The 20,451-nt window shown below is 44.3% G+C and overlaps 1 protein-coding gene across 3 annotated transcripts in view; it reads right to left on the bottom strand.

Moving 5' to 3' along the window:
* The window catches only part of DSP (desmoplakin), a 47,982-nt gene extending 30,803 nt beyond the window's left edge, over nt 1-17,179 (bottom strand). For all 3 annotated transcript variants that reach the window (XM_047102714.1, XM_047102715.1, XM_047102716.1), the window contains exons 1-3: nt 16,986-17,179; nt 2,652-2,754; nt 84-232 (exon numbers count right to left, since the gene is read on the bottom strand). In XM_047102714.1, coding sequence (XP_046958670.1) covers nt 84-232; nt 2,652-2,754; nt 16,986-17,179 — 446 coding nt within the window. The remainder of the gene's footprint in view (nt 1-83; nt 233-2,651; nt 2,755-16,985) is intronic.
* Nucleotides 17,180-20,451: the final 3,272 nt, after the last annotated feature.

Below are 20,451 nucleotides of genomic sequence, written 5' to 3'. Positions count from 1 at the left end.
CCACATGACTGAGTGCCAGTGGGTGCATGACATTCTTCTTCATGAGGCCTGCCGGTAAGTGTGCTCTGTGATAAAGGCAATACCTTTTCTGATAGGCATCACAGGGCTGGCCCATCTGTCGCATCTCTCTGATCAAGCTATCGGTAATTTCCATCTGATCGTTGGCCTGGGCAAAACATTCATCCAATTCTCTGCTCCGAGCCAGCTGTATCCCATCTCCATATTTCAGTTCCTAAAGGAAAGAATCCACATGAAGGCAACACACGATGCTGGAGAGGAAGACTTTCACTTGTGTTCACGGAAGCAAAAGCTTCTGCTGTAAACTTGACAAATAGTAGAAGATGCCATTTTGCATGTGACTAACTGAAAATTACCTTATTAATTTGGTGGGACAGGTAGGTAAATATGGGCGGATTCATGAAGCAAAATTTGTGGACTATATTTTAAATTTTTACTAGGCCTTTAAAGGCAAAGTTACGGAACACTGAGTTTTCCCTTGCTTCAATATGTTAAATGCTATCTTTCATATTTACAAAGAACATCCATCCAATGGGAATTTCACTGGGGTCAGAACACTCTACTGGATAAAGTGTTTTACACACACACTGAGCTTTTCCTGCATCTTCTAGGAACACAGCTTTTCAGTTCTTAAAAGGAAGCTATCTAATTCATGGTATGGAGCTAATCAATTTCCCACTTCTGATGATGCATCACAGTCGTGTGAGATGTCACCACTGGGGGAAGCTGGGTGATGGGGTACACCAGGGTGGTCTGTACCATTTTTACAACTTCTTATGAGTCTATAATTATTTCAAAATTAAACATTGTTTTAAAAAAAGAAAGCTTCCTCTTTTCACATGCAAGAGGCCGCTGCTTCAGGGCCATAGATGAGCTTTCCCTCGAATTTTACAATTGCTGTTTTCATTTGACTTCAGCCAAATGAAGCAAGTATGCTACCTATTCCTGACGTTATTACACTTCAATGCATGTAAGTCAAAATACATTGAGAATATGATGCCAGGTACATTTTTACAACCACATGTAAAACATTTCCACAGTCACTACAAATCGTGTCCAGGACTGTGGTGTGTATGTATTCAATATTAAATCACTGGAGCCTCCCGTTTTTGTTTTTAATTTTTTTAATGTTTATTTTTGAGAGAGAGAGAGACAGAGTGCAAGCAGGGGAAGGGCACAGAGAGAGGGAGACACAGAATCTGAAGCATGGAGCCTCCTATTTTGCTTTATGTAAAGGAATCACAGCTCTGTGATCAAGAATGTGTTTTAAATCAGAGACTTGGCAGGGGGGGCAGGGTAGCGCATGGGAGGCTCAGTCGGTTAAGCGTCCAACTTTGGCTCAGGTCATGATCTCGAGGTTCGTGGGTTTGAGCCCCGCATCAGGTTGTGTGCTGACAGCTCAGAGCCTGGAGCCTGTTTCAGATTCTGTGTCTCCCTCTCCTTGCCCCTCCCCCACTCACGCTCGGTCTCAAAAATAAACATTAAAAAAATAAGTCAATAAAAAATAAAAAAATAAACCAGGGACTTGGAACAACCAGAACTAGAGTCAAGCTACTTTGCTGAGCCCCAAATATCCTTTTATACTGATTAAAGTGAAGTTATTTTTTAACTGGGTAAAATAAACTAGAACCCACACAGATCTCTAAAATTGAGAAATTAGAACACTAAGATATTCTCCAGACAGAACACATAAATTTACTTGGTTAAAATCCCTCTTTGTATTTCACAGGGGAACTTTGTGATGGGCCAGATTCCAGGTGTAACCCCTACATTAATGTCAGCATAGAGAAGATTGAAACTCAATTCCTTCCCTGGAGAGATGCGATAAATCAGGGGAAACAGAGAAAAGGTGTCTACAGCCCCACCATTCTGGTTTTTAGCAAAACCAGAGCAAATCTGAATGCTAGCTACAGTGTTTTAAAATTAAAACTTTACAAATACAATCCATGATTGCTAAGCCTGTTTCAATGAGAACTTAAGCTAATACTCAGAAATAACATGAGGCTTTCATAAATGTTACCACTTTTCCTCAATTTTCCATTGCTCATTTTCTTTCTCCCTTCTTTCCTTCCTCCCTTCTTTCCTTCCTTTCCTCCTCCCTTCTTTCCTTCCTTTTTCCTCCCTTCTTTCCTTCCTTTCTTCCTCCCTTCTTTCCTTCCTTTCTTCCTCCCTTCCTTCTTTCCTTCCTTTCTTCCTCCCTTCCTTCTTTCCTTTCTTTTACTTTTCTCAAATAGAATTGTTCTCACAATACAGTAATATTTCCTGACCAAAAAAAAAACTTATTACATTGATGGCATACGTCACAATCCAGTGACATAAACATGTCAGGTTGCATTTCTAGGAAGAGAAAGCATGACAATAATCATCAAAATAATAAATAAATGACAGGTTGTTGCAATTCCAAAAGGGTGGCAATCCGTAAACATTTGTTGGAAACTGATGGCCATTGTTAAACCAACAAATAGATGAAGAAGATACACCTCCCTCTCTAGTCTGTTTTGAAAAAGATAATCTCTAAACTCTAAGTATGCAGGACATCAGTGAATAAGGATGCACAGATCAGGACAAGAAGTCTAAGCTAACGGGGACAAAGGTAGAGGTGGATGGCATTCTCGAAGAACAAGAAAGCTCACCGGCTGTACAATCAGCTCGGCCCTCATCAAACAATCCGAGCAGTTCTGCAGAAGCTCTTGGATGGTGTTCTGGTTCTGGTGCCTGGACATCGTCCCGGTTTGACTGACAAAGCAAACACAAAGAAAGCAGATGTGAAATTTATTTTTTTCCCCATTTCGAAATAATCTCAAACTTTCAGAAAAGCTGCAAGAATGAAACAAAAACACGCCTGTAGACCTTTTGTGCAGATTCCCTCATTGTTAACGTTTTGCATGTTTGTTTTATCGCTCTTCCCCTCTCTGCAGGTGTATTTATTGCCGTATATACACATTTGTCTGGGGACGCCTGAGTGGCTCAGTCGCTTGAGCGTCTGACTTTGGCTCAGGTCATGATCTCTCAGTTTATGAGTTTGAGCCCCACATCAGGCTCTGTGCAGACAGCTCGGAGCCTGGAGCCTGCTTCGGATTCTGTGTCTCCCTCTGTCTGCCCCTCTCCCTCTCGCTCTCGCTCTCTCTCTCACAAATAAATAAACATTAATAAAAATTAAAAATAAACATTAAGAAAAAAACTTCTATACATTTGTCTGAAGCATTTAAAAATATTCATAAACTCTTTACCCCAAAATATTTCAGCATGTTTCCTAAGAATAAACATTCAATTATATAACCACAGTACAGTTACCAAAATCAAGACATTCAAAATTGAACATTATTTTCTTTTTTTTTCTTTTTTTTTTTTATTTAAAAAAATTTTTTTTCAACGTTTATTTATTTTTGGGACAGAGAGAGAGACAGAGCATGAACGGGGGAGGGCCAGAGAGAGAGGGAGACACAGAATGGGAAACAGGCTCCAGGCTCTGAGCCATCAGCCCAGAGCCTGACGCGGGGCTCGAACTCACGGACCGCGAGATCGTGACCTGGCTGAAGTCGGACGCTTAACCGACTGCGCCACCCAGGCGCCCCTGAACATTATTTTCTAATCTATAGAACTTTTTCCAATTTTACTAATTAGCCCAATAATGTCCTTCACGGCAAGCTTCCTCCCCACCCCCAGGTCTAAGATCCAACCCAGAAATATTCCCTTGAGTTATAAAAACACATTTCCAGCAGCTTATCCATCACCTTTCCTGCTTCATCCCATAATAACTGATAATGTGGATTATCCATGCAAGGCCCTCCAAGGGAAGACCTCAAGGGATCAGACCCAGAACAGGAAAGTTTCACAGTCAGGTCTGGCTGAGGAAAACAGTAGGAGGTGTGAGAAGAGTTTATTCTACAAAAAATATTGATAAAGAAATATGTGTCAGGAAAGCAACGGGAAATTTAAACATCTTGAATGCAAAAACAAGCTGCTTTTCCTTTCAAGATGACCCTATGGAATATTTTTCTCTACAATGATAATCACCCAAATGCACATCTCACATGAAACATTTTCCTGGCAGATGCATGGCAGAAACCTTAAACAAACAAACAAACAAAAAAGGCGGGGGCACCACCCAGGTGAAGCGTCTGACTTCAGCTCAGGTCACTATCTTGCAGTTCGTGAGTTCGAACCCCACGTCGGGCTCTGTACTGACAGCTCAGAGCCTGGAGCCTGCTTCGTTCGGATTCTGTCTCCCTCTCTCTCTGTTCCTCCCCCACTTGTGCTCGGTCTCTCTCTCTCTCTCTCTCTCAAAAATAAACATTAAAAAAATTTTTTAAAAGGTGTTGTTGTAGATGTTCCATATTTTTTTAAAGTTTATTTATTTATTTTGAGAAAGAGAGCACAAGCAGGGAGAGAGAGAATCCCAAGCACGCTCCACGCTCAGGGTGGAGCCCCACATGGGGCTCGACCCATGAACCATGAGGTCATGACCTGAGTAGAAACCAAGAGTTGTACACTTAACCGACTGAGCCACCCAGGCACCCCTGTAGATGTTCTATATTTTAAAGAAAGAGATTACGAGACCATAATGTGCTCCAGATATACATAAAAAGAGCAACGTAGAATAAAAGTATTATTTTTTAATTTGCCAAGATACATTCATTATGCTACAGCATAGCCTCCTAAGGCTTAGTGGAAAGAGATTTAAAGCATATTAAATTATTGCTGAATGTTTGGGAAAAGGCCTCCTGAGTTCCTCACAGGGCTTCAGAGCCACCAGGGCTTCAGCCAGGACTGGTCTACACCTGCAGATAAAACTGATGCCTGTTGGACGCACTGGACTTTCTCTTATGTGTATATGTGCCTGCATGTGGGGGGTGGGTATGTCTGTGTGTGCTGTAAAGAAAGAATGTCACTTTGAAAAAACGGAGGGATTTGTAAAACACAGGCTATCCCATGGGTAGATGGGATGAGATCGCAAGAAACTTCTCCCACAGCACCTGATTCTGCGTCTTTTCACGTTGGGGAAGCAACTGACTTTCTCTGCCACCTATTTCAGTCCCTCTCTCCAAGGAAGGCTTCTCAACAAGCCAGCACTAGCTGATGTACGTGGGTGAGGAAGCTCTCCCTGGGAACCACTCCCGGATGATGACACGGCTTCTCCAGGCAGGCCCAGGCACAATGCTGCCTGAACTGCCCACCTACCAAAACCCACACACCCCGCCCCTCACCCCCCATGAGCACAGCCTTCTCTTTCTTCCACTCAGAATCATACAAGAAACCTGGCACACTTCTCTATCGCTGAGATGTAAACAGGACTGCATCAGTTGTCAAAACTTGTGCAAAATTCCAATGGACTTAAGAATCACAGGAAAGAAATTCAAGAGACAAAGGAAAAAATTAGGAAATACAGAAACCTCATTTAGAACCCGAGGATGGATAAGGAATTTAGGAAGGTCCTGTGTAATTATATTTATTTTCTTTATTGAAAGGCGATGAGAGTGCCTTTGTTCTGAAATGTTGCGTGATTGCTTCCAGCAATCTGGTCCAGAGAGTGATTCCCACAAAGCAAGCCAGTCCCCGGTATATAAACGAAAGGGCTATCTCTTAGTGCAATGTAAAGTCAGAGTTCCTCAAATGATTTAATAGCATGGGCTACTGTAAAAAGTATCACAAACTAAGCTGCAAGACAGAGGCTGACAGGAGAAACTGAGTGAAGCGCATATGAAAACTCTCTAGTGGATCTGCAACTTTTCTATAAATCTAAAATTATCCTAAAATAAAAATGTATTAAAAAAAAAAAAAAAGAGGCAGGGAGGCCAAACTCAGCTGTGGATGAATGGACCAAAGTGTACATACGAGTCTTTTTAAGAGTGAGGTGATGACACTAAATTCACTTGATGACAAAACAGAAAACTCACCAGCTGCTTTTAAACCAACTATTAGAGTAGTTCCACGACATAGGAATGAACTGTATCCAGCAAAAAGGGAGGTGAGGGAATTCGATGTTGGCTTAAAAATACATGGACTTTTGGGGCACCTGGGTGGCTCAGTCGGTTGAGCTACCAACTTCAGCTCGGGTCTTAGTTCAAGCCCTGCATTGGGCTCTGTGCTGACAGCTCGGAGCCTGGAGCCTGCTTCAGATTCTGTGGCTCCCTCTCCCTCTCTCTCTCTCTCTCTCTCTCTCTCTCTGCCCCTCCCCCACTCACATTCTGTCTCTGTCTCTCTCAAAAATAAATAAACATTTAAAAAAATTTTTTTTAAATACATGGACTTCCTACATGTTTTTTGTTCCCTCCTGCTTTTAGAAGACATTTTTACTGGGGCGCCTGGGTGGCTCAGTCGGTTAAGCATCCGACTTCAGCTCAGGTCACGATCTCGCGGTCCGTGAGTTTGATCCCCGCGTCGGGCTCTGGGCTGATGGCTCAGAGCCTGGAGCCTGCTTCCAATTCTGTGTCTCCCTCTCTCTCTGCCCCTCCCCCGTTCATGCTCTGTCTCTGTCTCAAAAATAAATAAACGTTAAAAAAAATTTTTTAAAAAAAAGAAGACATTTTTACTCGAGAGAGCAGTTGACATCTATATAAAGATAAGTCATCTGCTTCCTTTCCCCTACAAAGATCTGAGCTTAATCAAAAAAACAGGTAACCCCATATGTTGCTAATAATTCTGAAAAAAAATCTTCATGCTTCACTAAAGGACTTGCCTATGTTCACCATGCATGCCTTAGACATCCACTAAAACCCCCTATGTGTTGCTTGGCAATTAGGCGAATAGATTAACCACTGTACAGGAAAGAGAAATGTACAAAAATTGAACTTTTTTAAGGGTCAAAAAAAAAAAAGGGAAAGCTAAGTGTTAGAAAAACATAATGAAGAATTTTCCATCTTGCTATATGTCCATAGGAAAATATGACCTAATTAACCAAATTTAAACTTACGACTTTTCAAGACTTCATCTGGTTCCTTTTTTTGTTTTTAAGTTTATTTACTGAGAGAGAGAGAGAGAGAGAGCACGCACGCACACACGCATGTACGCATGTCACAGGGAGGGGCAGAGACAGGGAGAGAGAGAGAATCCCAAGCTCCACCCTCATCGTGAAGCTGGACTCGGGGCTTGATCTCATGAACGATGAGATGGTAACCTGAGCAGAAATCAAGAGTCAGACACTCAACTGCTCACCCGACTGAGCCACCCACGCGCCCCAAGACTTCCTCTGATTCTCAAAGCGAAATCTACCCATCTTGTCTCTCATCTGTAAAAATCCCACTTCAGCCTGCAGTGTGGCCAGGAACACCCTTTGGGCACAGAGCTAGGTGAGAGAGGGAGCCAGGTATAGGCTTTTCTAATAGGTGGGTCCAGCAAAATCAGGGGCAGGGAGGCTCAGGCTGACTGAGGTTTAGTGACTGGGGAAAAGAGAATCCACTTTCACGTTCCATTTGCTTGTCTGCGGCCCTAGGAAGACTCCACGTAGAAATGGCTGTACTTCAATCAGGGAGAAAGTGCAGGCGAATGGACTGTGACTCATCAAGTCAGTCCGCCATCAGAGGCTCAACACTGTGCAGGATCCATCAGCATGACAGCCAGGAGAAAAATCAGAAAAGAGTGAATATTGCTCCCTGAGAGCTTGCTCAGGGAGCACGTGCCTTTTTGTTACAGCTGTGTGCCACTCAAAACTTTTTAAGTCAAGTCATATTTTTAATTGACCACATCACAATTTCAGAACTTTTTTTTTTACATCAGAAATTTCTGGACCTCAGTTTTCTCATCTGTTAGGCTAGATAGGATATCTAAGATTTCTTTAGCTCACTCCTCTGTAGCTGTTTTATGAAACCACCAAACTCACTCCTACTGATCTTCTAATGGTAGGGAATGAAGTTTCCTCTTCAGTTCACAGGGTGACTGGAAAAATGCAAAATTCTACCACAGATGAAGAAATAATTTTTAAGTAAAAGTACTTATTTAGCAAGCATATAGAGATTTTAAAAATCCCTGGCCTCAAAAAAAATTGTCAATACTGGTATGTATAGGTGTTGGGGTGCAGCGATTTTAAACCATGTTGGGAATTGAACTAACAAAGCTCAAAGTTCAATTTTTTAATTCCACATCAGTGGCATGGGAGATGAAAGATGTCATGTAAAAAAAAATGTTTTAAAAAAGCCCACAAGAAGACAAAACTTACTTGGGTCAAATCAATCAAAAATACTGACTTCTAAACTAAAATTAATTACTGTCCTTGAAAAAATAACATTTGTCCTTCGAAGTTTTTAACTTCTCAGAAATTCTGTTTTATCTTCAAACATAGAAAGGCAAGTGGTTCATACTATAAAGAACCTGCCTGAACAAACATTAAAAAAAAAAATTCATTCTAAAACTTGTTTAAACAAGTAATGGTTCTAACTGTTTACATAAAGTTCCCTTCATCAATGGCTAAAAGGAAAGCCCATTCTGGATCTTAATCCAAATTTTAAGGACAGACCACATGATTATGTGAACAATATTAGAGAGCTTTTCATGTTTTATTTTCCTACTGCCAAATAACATTCTTTTCTTTAAAAATAAGACTTCAACATTAGCTGTATTGAGACATTAAGTTTAATGCCTATTGCCGAGAATATAAGCAAAAAACACAAGACAAATATTTTGAGTGCATGCAGCTTTACAAGGTAAAAGAAAAAAATTTAATATTTACTCTTTCTGATTTTCAAGGTCATTTTATAATAATCAGTACTGCTCATTGCACACGTGGTCCGTGCCCACTAATTCTGCATTGCTTTTGTGTATACACTTTCTCTCCTATTGGATTCCTTCTTTGCTTCCTTCCTCTCTCTCTCTCCCTCTCTGTCTAGCTCTACCACCATCTTTATCTCTTGCCTTTCTTTTGTTCAGTCCATCAACACAGGGTCCTTATGTCTCTTTGTATTCAGGTTCACAGAATAATGGCTTTAGAAAAGCTCAATAAATATTTGTTGGAAATTATAATTATGTAATGCATGAATATGGATCTTAAAGCCTATTTGCTTAGCTCTTTCTAATTTTAAACAAATTTTTTAATGTTTATTTAATTTTGAGAGAGAGAGAGAGAGAGAGAGACAGAGCAGGAGTGAGAAAGGGGCAGAGAGAGAGGGAGACACAGAATCTGAAACAGGCTCCAGGCCCTGAGCTGTCAGCACAGAGCCCGATGTGAGTCTCGAACGCACGAACGGTGAGATCATGACCTGAGCCGAAGTCAGCCGCTTAACCAACTGAGCCACCCAGGAGCCCCAGCTCTTTCTAATTTTCAAAGCATTTTCACGTAAACTATTCTGAGTTTCTTTAGAGGATCTTAAGTAAAAAGGGGGGCAAAGGTGACGTTTGTAAAAAGAAAACATCTTTACTTCTTCATTTCAGGGCAATATCCTACCTCCAAGACACACTAAACACACTACGTATCAGTCGAAATGTCACTGAACAAGCTCAAAGTCCTTCAGAACTTACAGACCAAACTGCTGCCTCTTCCACTAGGCTCTCAGGTTCACACCTCTGCCCTCATTCTGCACTAGTTATTTACACACCTGTCCATCCTACTCCTGCCGAGCAAAGTCTCACATCTTAGTCATCCTTGACTCACACACGCACCTAACAACACAGTTTTGCACACAGAAGGTACTTAATGTGTTATTTGTTTGGTTTAGTAAAGGAGAAGCAAAATGAAGGTAAATAAAAAGGCTGATCTGAGGATACTACCACTCTCTCATTACCCAGATTTCCAAAGCCAAGTCAGGTGGCGCATCTATTTTGCCCCCTACCCCCATTCCCACCCCAACAATGTACAAAGAGAGTTTTTTCTATAAATTTTAGAAAGGGGCCTCCTCTGAGCCTTCCTTTTGTCCCCACCCATGAGCTTTGGAAGCAGTCTCTAATAAAATTTCCACATCCTTCCCATGTTCATTATCTTCACACGGTTTTCCGTGGATTGGAGCATCACGGGGCAAACAAATCACATACCATTAACTTCATATAAACACTTTCGAGGTCGGGGAGACAGATTCCGCTCTCTGCTCAGCCACTTCCACTTGTACAGCCTGGGACTTTGAGCAAATAAATGACTTGGACTCCCGGTGCCTGGAGTTTCTGCGTCTGCAACATGTAGGAACACACCCACCTCCTGGGGTTGACAAGACACTCAGAGGAGCGAGTAAAGGCCCACAAAGCCCAGAAGAAATTCAATCCTCACTGCTGCTGCTTGCTAGGCTAGGCTTCTCAGATTTGTTTTATTTTTCATTTTGCGTCTCTGTCTCAATGCATAATTTTGAACTTTTCCCAAAGATGTTTTGCATCAAACCGGGGTGAGGTGGGAAGAAAGAAAGAAAGAAAAAGAAAAAAAGAAAAAGAAAGAAAGAAAGAAAGAAAGAAAGAAGGAAAAAGAAGAAATGGATTAGGCAGTAAATATGAGGCATTTCAGAGGTTATTACAAGACCTAAAAGGGGCACCTGGGTGTCTCAGTAGGTGAAGCATCTGACTCTTGATTTCGGCTCGGGTCATGATCTCACAATTCGTGGGATCGAACCCCATGTGGGGCTCTACGCTGACATGGCAGGGCATGCTTGAAATTCTCTCTCTCTGCCCCTCCCCTGCTCTCTGTCTCTCTCAAAATAAATAAATAAACATTAAAAAAAAAGATGTGAAAATAACACCTTGAGAGGATTCAAAGAAAGTGATACATTTTAACAACGTGAAAGAAATTTCGTAAAGAGATGAGAAAATTTAGAAAAAGATGTCCTCTTATCCTTCATGAAGCAGAAATGACTTATGAATATTTGGTCCTTACAAACTCAATACCACAATAAGGATTTCTATTTTAAATTATTCCCCTATGAGAAAACTTACATTCATTCTGAAGCCTAAAAAAAAATCATTGACAGGTTATCTGCTTATCCATCAAGAAGTCAGCTCCTTTTTAATTTTTTTCAGGTGCCAGATGAAGTCAGGGATGTTATGTTTGCATGTAAAAAATTTAGTTGCAGGGGCACCTCGCTGGCTCAGTTGGGAAAGCATGCGACTCTTGACACTGGGATCCCGAGTCTGAGCTCCACGTTGGGGGCAGATATTACTAAAAAAATAAATAAATAAACTTTCAAAAGTAAATAAAATGTTTTTTAAAAATGTAATTCCAAGCAAGAACTTAGACCTATTTGCAAAAGCATCATCATTTTCACGAAATGTAGATTTCACATCCATGAGGTCCTTGCAGGTTCTGGACCCGACCAGTCCAAGCTGTTGGTGGTAAGATGTAAATTGCTGGGTGGCACTAACATTTTACAGGATGTTGCCTCAAAGGAGAGGCTCGCTGAGTCTTAGGGTCTGTGGGGCGGTGCCTTCAGCATCAGAACCACACCTGACCATTTCCCACCAAGTGCAGGAGGGAGAAAGAAAAGCAAAGGGTGGGGCAGTGCCCTAAGCACCTGGGCCTCCAGACTGAAGCACTCCTTCTAGAACCTCCTCATCTGGAAAGACAGGTTGGCTGAGGGTTGAGTTAGACTCCCCAGGTCACACCCAAGCCCTCCTTTGCTCCACCCTAAGCAGTCAGCACTGAGGCATCAGGGGCATCAGCAGTTTTTTTTCTTCCCCAAGACATTTCAATCACCTGAACAACAATGAAATTATGCCCATATTTAGAGAAAAAAATTAACTGCTGTTGAAAGCTGCTTTGTAGGTCTGACCAACATGAGTTGGCTTAATACAGCATCATGCTGTGTTTTTTCCTTGGCAGATGGAAACCCTACTGGAGTATTAACAAAAGAATACATTGGTTATGAAATAAATATTTCACAGGAGTGCAACAGGTTAAAAAGAAGCAAACACTCGGTTTAGGTAGAAGAGTTTACCAGGACAAAAGATGAATTCTTTTTTTTTTTTCATGTTTATTTATTTTTGAGAAAGAGAGAGACAGAGCATGAACGGGGGAGGATCAGAGAGAGAGAGGGAGACACAGAATCCGAAGCAGGCTCCAGGCTCTGAGCTGTGAGTACAGAGCCCGATGTGGGGCTCGAACTCACAGACCGTGAGATCATGACCTGAGCCGAAGTCGGAAGCTCAACCGACTAAGCCACACAGGCGCCCCCAAAAGATGAATTGTAATAACCCGGATTTGATCTTTTCTTGATCCATTGTAGTATACTGGATTCAAGTGCAGCTCAACCACTAACCAGTTGTGTGACGCAGGCCAAATCATAAACTAACTACTTTAACCTCGGTTTTGTATCTGTAAAATGGGAAGTTTGTCAGGAGGCTTAAGAAAACATATATAATACACCTGGCACACTGTAGGTGTTTGCCAGGTGATGGTAGCTATTATTAACCACTCATCTGATATTTTTATAAAATATGTAACTTACTCAAAGATAATAACCATGGAAGTGTTATCAGCCATAGATTGAGCTAAACTGAATCGTACTTTGCAATCGCTTCCCAGAAAAATATTTAGAAGATCCATTCTGTGAGTCACCCGACTCCAGGCCTGTTTTCTCAGGCTCTCCCCGGCCTCTCACATCCAGTTCTCAGCCGAAGCTGCCACTCCACCCGCCACATCTACTTTCCTATCCTGCGGCCAGGCCCCCACCCTCAGTCAGGCTTTCATCACCTCTCCACCCTGCTCACTGCTACCACAGAAACAGTGCTACAGCTCGCGAGGATAATCTTATGTCCCTGTTCCTTCAATGTAGGAGACCATCACTGGCTTGGACGAAAACCTGCCGTGGCTCCCCTCTACATTGTATCCACATTCCCCACCACGGAGTCAACGTCTCCCAGGCTCTGGCCACAACCTACCCTTCTTCTGAGTCTTACTGCTTCTCACTTGCTCAAAAAGCAGACCTGCTGCTTTTTCACCTCCCAGACTTTCCTTCCCCTGGAATGCTCTCTCTGCCCACCCATCTTTATCAGCTGAAACTGTTCAACATCTAATTCAGCACAACTTTCTTTATAAAATCTCACTAGTACCTCCAGTACAGTATGAGCCTCTTGGTCATTTACACCTTTTACTATCCTTTTGTATTATAGTACTTATTTTTCTTTAAAAAGCTATGTTCCTTTTAAGAAGTCTTTGGGGGTGCCTGGGTGGCTCAGTCAGTTGAGCGTCCGACTTTGGCTCAGGTCATGATCTCGAAGTCCGTGAGTTGGAACCCCGCATCAGGCTCTGTGTTGACAGCTCGGGGCCTGGAGCCTGCTTCGGATTCCGTGTCCCCCTCTCTCTCTCTGCCCCTCCCCCACTCATGCTCTGTCTCTCTGTCAAAAATAAATTTTAAAAAAATTAAAAAAAAAAAAGAAGTCTTTGTATTTTCACCTTTGACACTCGACACCTAATACACAGCAGATGTTCAGTATTCACTGAATGAATGAATGAATGAATGAATGAATGGAATTGAGACTCTTTCATTGTTTAAGTACAGGGCTGTCCAGTCTAATACCCAAGGTACACATGGTCTAAAGGCACAGAATGATAGGAGGGCAAAGGTGAGAAGCCTTGGGTTCTCATGCCAACTTAGCCATGAGCGGACTCTGGGATTTAGGGCAAGTCTTACTCGACTTCTCTCTAAAGTGGAAGAGTGAGACTTTGTACACCTCGGCCCTCTCTCCAGCTCTAAAATTCAATGCAAATGGACCTGTTTATCTCCTGCTAAGGAAGACACTTAGTTTAAAACAAACTTTAAAATATATATCAAATATTAAAATATAGATCACATGTATTTTGGTTTGGAAATCACGAGTTCTGGGGAGAAGTAAGCATTAACTTTATAACCACATAGTTCTGAAGCTTAATGACTATATTTGGCTTTTAATCCTCCTACAATATCCACACTTTGATCAGTGAGAGATCTAACTGTGGAGCTTTGTCTACCAAACTGAATTTTGCTACCAAATTTCACTACAGATTTATCATTTCTTTTAACTGTAGGAACAAGGCGACAGTAAGTTGGCTTTCATTGAAAGCAATATTAATGTAACATCCTATAAGAAAATCCACAGTTTAAATTTTCAAAAATATATCTCTTACATCATCAAGCACGTAACATTTACCAAACTTTATCAAGTAGAGCAAAAAAAAGTTAAAGTAGTTGTGATTCCATTCAGCCTAAAATAAAGAAAACACAAAAGGTGGGTGGGCACTGAAGAAGGAGAACCACAAATGAAATAAAATATTGTCTTAAGAACTGACAAGTGTTATCAATGCAAAGCACAAACACAGGACGGTGTTTTAAAGTCATTTTAAAAAGAAGATTGAGGCTCCTTACACACTCAAATTAGTTTATTTAGGGGAAGGTTAAATACAAACACAGATTGTTTAAAAAATCAGCAATCTAATTCTGCCAATAAAGTGGCAGTGTTTTAAAGAAACAAGTTTAAATTCAACCAGTAGTTTCGTGCTCGCTTCGGCAGCACATATAATAAATTCAACCAGTAGTTTCATACAGGTTTTGGTGCTTTAAAAACAAACAAAAAACCTTCATTTAGAAAAACTTCTGGTCAGAAAGCACTTATTAAATTCTTAATCCTTATTCATTTGGCAGAGGGCAGTCAGGGTCATACACGGCATCTTACTTCTAGAAAGTACGTGCCGGGGGACAACAAATCCCTGGGCACAAAACCATTAAAAAAAAAAGGACCACACGAAACTGTGGTCTCAAGTCTCAAGTCTCCTAAGTCAGTCGCCATTATTTTTTTAAATGCAGAAGTCAGCAGTTGCAGGCAATTTTTTCGTGTGCTAATTCTTGAATCCAGCAAGGGTTAGCGGCACCACTGGCTGGGGGGCCAGGCTGGGAGAATCTCCATTACTGGACCACGAAAGAATGGCCCCACAATGACTCAGGCCTCCAAGCAAGACACCCCGCTGCCCTAGCAGATCGACCTCAAAGTGCAGAAAAACACCCCTCCCCAAAAGTAAGTAATTCTAAACTCCAGTCTGTTTCCCCTTCTCAGAGAGACTTAAAACTTGACATGTTTATAAACAGCGTTTAGGTTGGCAAATAATGCTATGAGAAAACATTGAGCCCCCTCAAAATGTAGTGTTTCCACGAAGAATCCTTATAAATCATGTACCTTTATGCAGTTCGTTAACCAATATAGTAATTCATTACAAATTTACTTCTACAAGGAGCCAAGGGAGTGAAATGGTCAATTAACAGTAATGTTTATTGTCAATTTAAAATATAAGGACTCTAACAGGTTCATATTTTTAAAAAATATAAAATGAAAATAAAACACTTGGTTCGTAAAATGCCAGAAAGCACTGCTGCTCAAGAATCCTTGCAAAATTCTGACTTGGATTTAAATGGGTAGATGAAAAGAACGTCCTTCCCAAATACAGGAAGACTGAGAGGGAAAAGTGGAGTTTCGGATTTAAATGCTTGGCCGAGTTTTAAAACAAGGTTAAAAATCAAAGTGATAACTAGTAAAATTTTCTCCCCATTCTTCCTACTACTTGGCACATTTTTCCTGGAAATCCCCAGGCGCATTTTGTTCAGAAAACAAGAGCGCCAAGGCTAAGACAAGTCTTCGCTAACTCTAAAAAGAGAAAATAAAATGTCAAGATGCTCGGGGAAAAGAAATATATAAATAAATCGAAGCAGAAAACAGGTCGCAACTCGACTGGTCCTGCCTTCAAAACTGCTGGTAAAACAAAAACCCCCTGGAGTGTATTCAGGTTGCTCCTCCCCAGCCTAAGGCCACAAGGCAGGGTAAATAATCTTCTGGAACGCCGGCCTGTTTCCCAAAAGCCCTACTGGGGAAGGGCTTGCGGGGGGCGGGGGGAGGGCGCGGACCGCGGAATTCTCACGGCTGCCGTGGGCATCCCAAGTCCAGCTCTAGGGACCGAGTCAATGCAGCCTCATGATCTTCCCCACCCTCCCAAATGACCCCCGCGATCAGTTTCCGCGATGTTTCTGAGAAGACCCTGCCCCCATCCCGGAGGGCCCCCGACTGGGCCCCCTGACCAGGACAGGCTCCCAGCGTCGCGGGCTCGCGCTGTGAGAAGCGGCGCCCTCCGCGCCACAGGTCCCCGCTCCCGCTCGCCGGCTCCAAAAGCCAACCCTGCGCCCCACTCTGCTAGCAATACACCGAGGTCGTTCCTCCGAGTTTTAAAAGGAGACAAAGGGCGCAGGCGCGGGGCCACAGGTACGCTCGCCGGCTGGGGCTGCGGCGCAGCGGGGCCAGGGCGACCGGAGCGTCCCGGGTGAACTGGGACCTGGGGTCGGTCCGCTGCCCCTGCGGGGAAGCTCCATTGGGTAGCAGGGGAGGCCCAGGCGGGGCCTTCTCGGGACCAGACCCCGCGCGTCCGGACGCACGGCCTCTACACAAAAGCCCTTGGTTGGCGCAGCAGCCCTGGCGCCCGAGCTGGGGTGGTCTCGGGGTGACCAGGAATTTGGAGTAAGCCACTGGGGCCCGAGGAGCCCCGAATCCGACCCTGGCTAGCCGGAGCCCCCGCTGCTTTACTATTCTACTTTTGGTTACAGTTGGAGAGATTGGGTTTTGTCGTTGCAGCCCCGCCCGCCCGACCTCCCACCTGCCGGCGGGGACAAAAGGGATGCCAGCCGGACCCGGCGGCGCAGGGGGCAGTCCAGGAGGCAGAGACCCCCACGGCCCGGCCGGCCTGCGGCGTCCTCCTGCACGCCTCGCTGGCCAGCCTCCAGCCCCGGCTGGCAGGAAGGGAGAAGGGCGGGACCGAGAACCCGTTTGCAGGGAAGGAGCCGCTCCGCTCCCCGCTCGCACACACACCCACCCGGGTGTGCGCAGCGCACAGGGCGGCAGGACACCTGGCTCTGCCCCGGCGCGAACAAGCAATGCTTTCATGACCTCGAGCAAAACGGCTTTCCTTTTTCTGGACCTGGCTTTTGTCGTCGGTCAGAGGAGGGAGGGCTCGGTGCCTCCCTTTCCTAACATGCTGGGGTTCGGCAAGGAGAGTACGGAGACCCCCCCGGTCCCAGGCTCCCGGTGCTTGCCCGCCGGCCGGTACCCACCAGTAGCCGTCCGAGTTCTGGTCGGTGACCGTGCAGCGCCGGGAGTAGTACATCCTGCTGGTGCCCCCGCCGCCGCCACCGCCGCCCCCGCCGCCACCGCAGGTCACCTCGTAGCGCAGGTCCGGGCCGGACTCGGCGCGGGTCATGCGACCCAGCGTGTTGATCCGCGGGTGGGAGCCTCCGTTGCAGCTCATGTTGGCGAGCACTCAGAGAGCCGCTCAGCGCCGAGGCATAAGCGAGGGCGGGCCGGCTCGGAGAAGGTGGAGGGGTTCAAAAGAGAGGCCCCAAGCCGGGAACTGGGGCGGGCGCAGAAGGGTCGCGGGGACGCTCCTCGCCACCAGGGCCGTCCCGGCCGCTGCGAGCGCGGCGCGGCGGGCGGAGGTCGGGCGCGGGGACGACGACGGGCAGGGACCAGGCGCGGGAGGAAGAGCTGTGGCTCCGAGGGCGGCGAGGGCTCAGAGGAGCTGGGTCGCGGTTGGGTGTTGGTGTTGGTCGGTGGGGGCGCGAGTCTCCTCCCCGCTGGCACCCGGCACCGAGGCCACACCTGGCCGGTTTCTTCCCAGGGCGGGGTGCGCCCGCCGCGCCTCCCCGCCCCCCGCGGGTGTCACCGACGCGCTCGGGCCGCCCCTCCCCACCTGTGCCCGCCGGCCCGCGGCTCCGCCCTGCGCCTCCGAGGCCCGAGGAACGCGAGCAGGGGCGGGGTCCCCGAGACCCGAGCGCCGGGCGCGGCCACCGAGGGGAGGACTTGCGCTCGCGGGGGCCGCTCGCTCAGCGCTTCGGCTGCAACCGCCGGGAAAGCGCGGCCCCTGCTTTTCAGGATTTCCTCGGTCCCCGGGCGGAAGTAAGCCGAAAAATGAGGGCCATTCGATTGGACGGTTACTTATTAAACATTTACTTTTGCCAATCCCTTGAAACCGTGCCAGCCAAGCTTTGAATAGAAACATAATTGAGAAGAGCATGCTTAGATGATGAGATTTTTGTTTGGGGAGTTTTTATGAATTTTTGTATTCCAGTAATCCAGAAAAATTGTCTGGAAGTTCGATTTCCGACGTGTAAAACGATTTTTACACGGAGCCATCAGTTTCTGGAGAAGTTTTCACCATTAGTAATGCATTCCCTTGCTATGAAGATAGAGAAGAAAACACTACCCACTTTCTACGAAGTAATGGGAAAATCTAAGTTGTAGTTTATTTTATTTTGCCTGTTGATGGTCATTTGGAACAAGAAATTGCAAAGGACTTCCACCTTTAGACTCACTTTTCAGATTTTGTGAAAGAGCCTTGGGAATGCTTATCTCGCGCCCCTGAGCACCTTCTCTCAAGACCCATCCCTTGCGAAAGTCAACTTTTGCCACAAGTCGGTGGCGGAGGCCTTCCTGGGACTTTAGTCTAAATGAAAGCAGCGAAGAGCCCTGGACAGACATCATCCACTTGGTCATCCACTTGGTACAGACGAGTAACTCTGAGCCAGAACATTCCAGCAACTTACTCCGGGGCCCCTCCCAGTTAGTGGCCAGGTGCAAACCACACTGCAGTCTCTGTGACCATGATTGAGACACAGGCTCAGTCACACTATACACAAAGAGCTGTTTTTACAATTTGGAAAACTGTTAAAATTACTCTTTAATAAACACCATTTAAAGGTCCTGATAATAAATATTTGTCAACTTCCCTAGCAACATCCGTTAACTTAACTTCGTATACAATATACTGAAATGTTTAGAACTGAAAACAAAAATGGAGCTACATGTGTAAGTTGTGACGGCAGCCGGGGAGTTTTCTCATATTGTAGTTCCCCTAGTTATATATATATAAGTTCCCATATTATAGCACCCCTAATTACAGCTCACTTTTTAGGCGCAAAATTTTTTTAATTTTTCTTAACGTTTATTTACTTTTGAGAGAGAAAGAGACCGAGTGTGAGTAGGGGAGGCGCAGAGAGAGAGGGAGACACAGAATCCGAAGCAGGCTCCAGGCTCTGAGCTGTCAGCACAGAGCCGGACTTGGGACTGGAACTCACAAACTGCGAGATCACTACCTGAACTGAAGTCTGGGGGTCGCCAAACCGACTGAGCCACCCAAGTGCCCCTAGGCACAAATCTTTAACAAATGAATTGCCCTGTTCTTTTTCTTCGCAATCCACCACAGAGTTGAGTTGACCAGCTTAAGCACAATGAGATAAAAGCTTACCACTGTTAGCACACTCAGTAATTTCCATCATTGTGTCACTTTCCACTTTTTTTTAGTAAATGTGAATGTGATAAAGTTTAAATTCAGATGATCACACGAACACTGATGTACAGGCAGGAACGGTATTTCCTCTGAAAATTGAATATTCAATGGCTGGATGTTAGTATCAGCACAAATAGCTCATAATATCCATTGGTTGGAGCAGAGAAAAGCCATTTGGGATGCCACGGCATAATGCACATAATTTGCTTTAGGATGCTTTGCCCCTATGCATCTCATTTGTTCAGCAAATAATTATATAACCTATTATATGGGAGGGCCAATGTTAGACTTTGGAAAATACAAAGATGAATAAGGCACAATCACTGCCATTAAATATACAGTAAAACTTGAATTAAAAAGATTCAGGGATTCCTTTATTCTAATAATATGTAATAAGAAGGTCATGCAATTGCACGGAATTCTCCTTAAAAACAAGACACATCTGTGAACCACATCCCAGTGACGACCAAAACTCCACCTAACTCACGGGCTACACATAGACCCAACGCCACTCAGACTCACAGCGCTGTTCAATCTGTTTACAAAACAGGAGAAGAGGTGAAAAGTACAATCCACCAATTACACACCTCTGGCTGCCATTACTTCGCAGCCTATCTTCTGACTTCCTGAACTCCTTTAGGTATTCCCAGGAAGGCAAATAGCTTCCAGCTAACCAAACATTCCAGGTTTGGGAAGACAATGGCTTCCATTTATCTCTCTCTAAGGATGATAAAGGAAGAGAAAAGGATGAAATAGAAGATTGGCATGAGAGATGGAATCCAGATGTACACGCATTAGTTGTCCAAATTGGCTCATCTCATGGAAGGCTCCACGGTGAAGTTGGGGATCAGAAGACCATAGTTCTGATCTTTGTGCCACAATTTACTTGGGCAGCAGCTCAATTTCTTCACGTGCAGGAGGGAAACAATAATACATACCCTGCCAACTTTATAATATGTGAACATTCTTGAAAATAGAAATATTGTATAAAGCTAAGGTATCACCCATGAAACCAAAAGCTCTTTGCTAGCTGTGAAATTTTAACCTTTAGTGTTTTTGTCTTTAATCCCCCATGAATCAATAAAACTCCCTTTGGGAGACATTTAACGTTCATTCATTTTAAAAACAATTATTAAGCATCTACTATGTGCTACACAATAAGCTCAGCACTGATCACATGAAGGTGAATAAGGCAGGGCTCCTGTTCTGTGGGATATCACATCTGTAATAGGAAA

Source organism: Lynx rufus, unplaced genomic scaffold (assembly GCF_022079265.1).
Source record: "Lynx rufus isolate CCGP_SWC_20201006 ecotype Redwood Valley unplaced genomic scaffold, mLynRuf1.p SCAF_6, whole genome shotgun sequence".
Taxonomy (NCBI): domain Eukaryota; kingdom Metazoa; phylum Chordata; class Mammalia; order Carnivora; family Felidae; genus Lynx; species Lynx rufus.
This window is presented reverse-complemented; position numbering and strand designations above follow the sequence as displayed.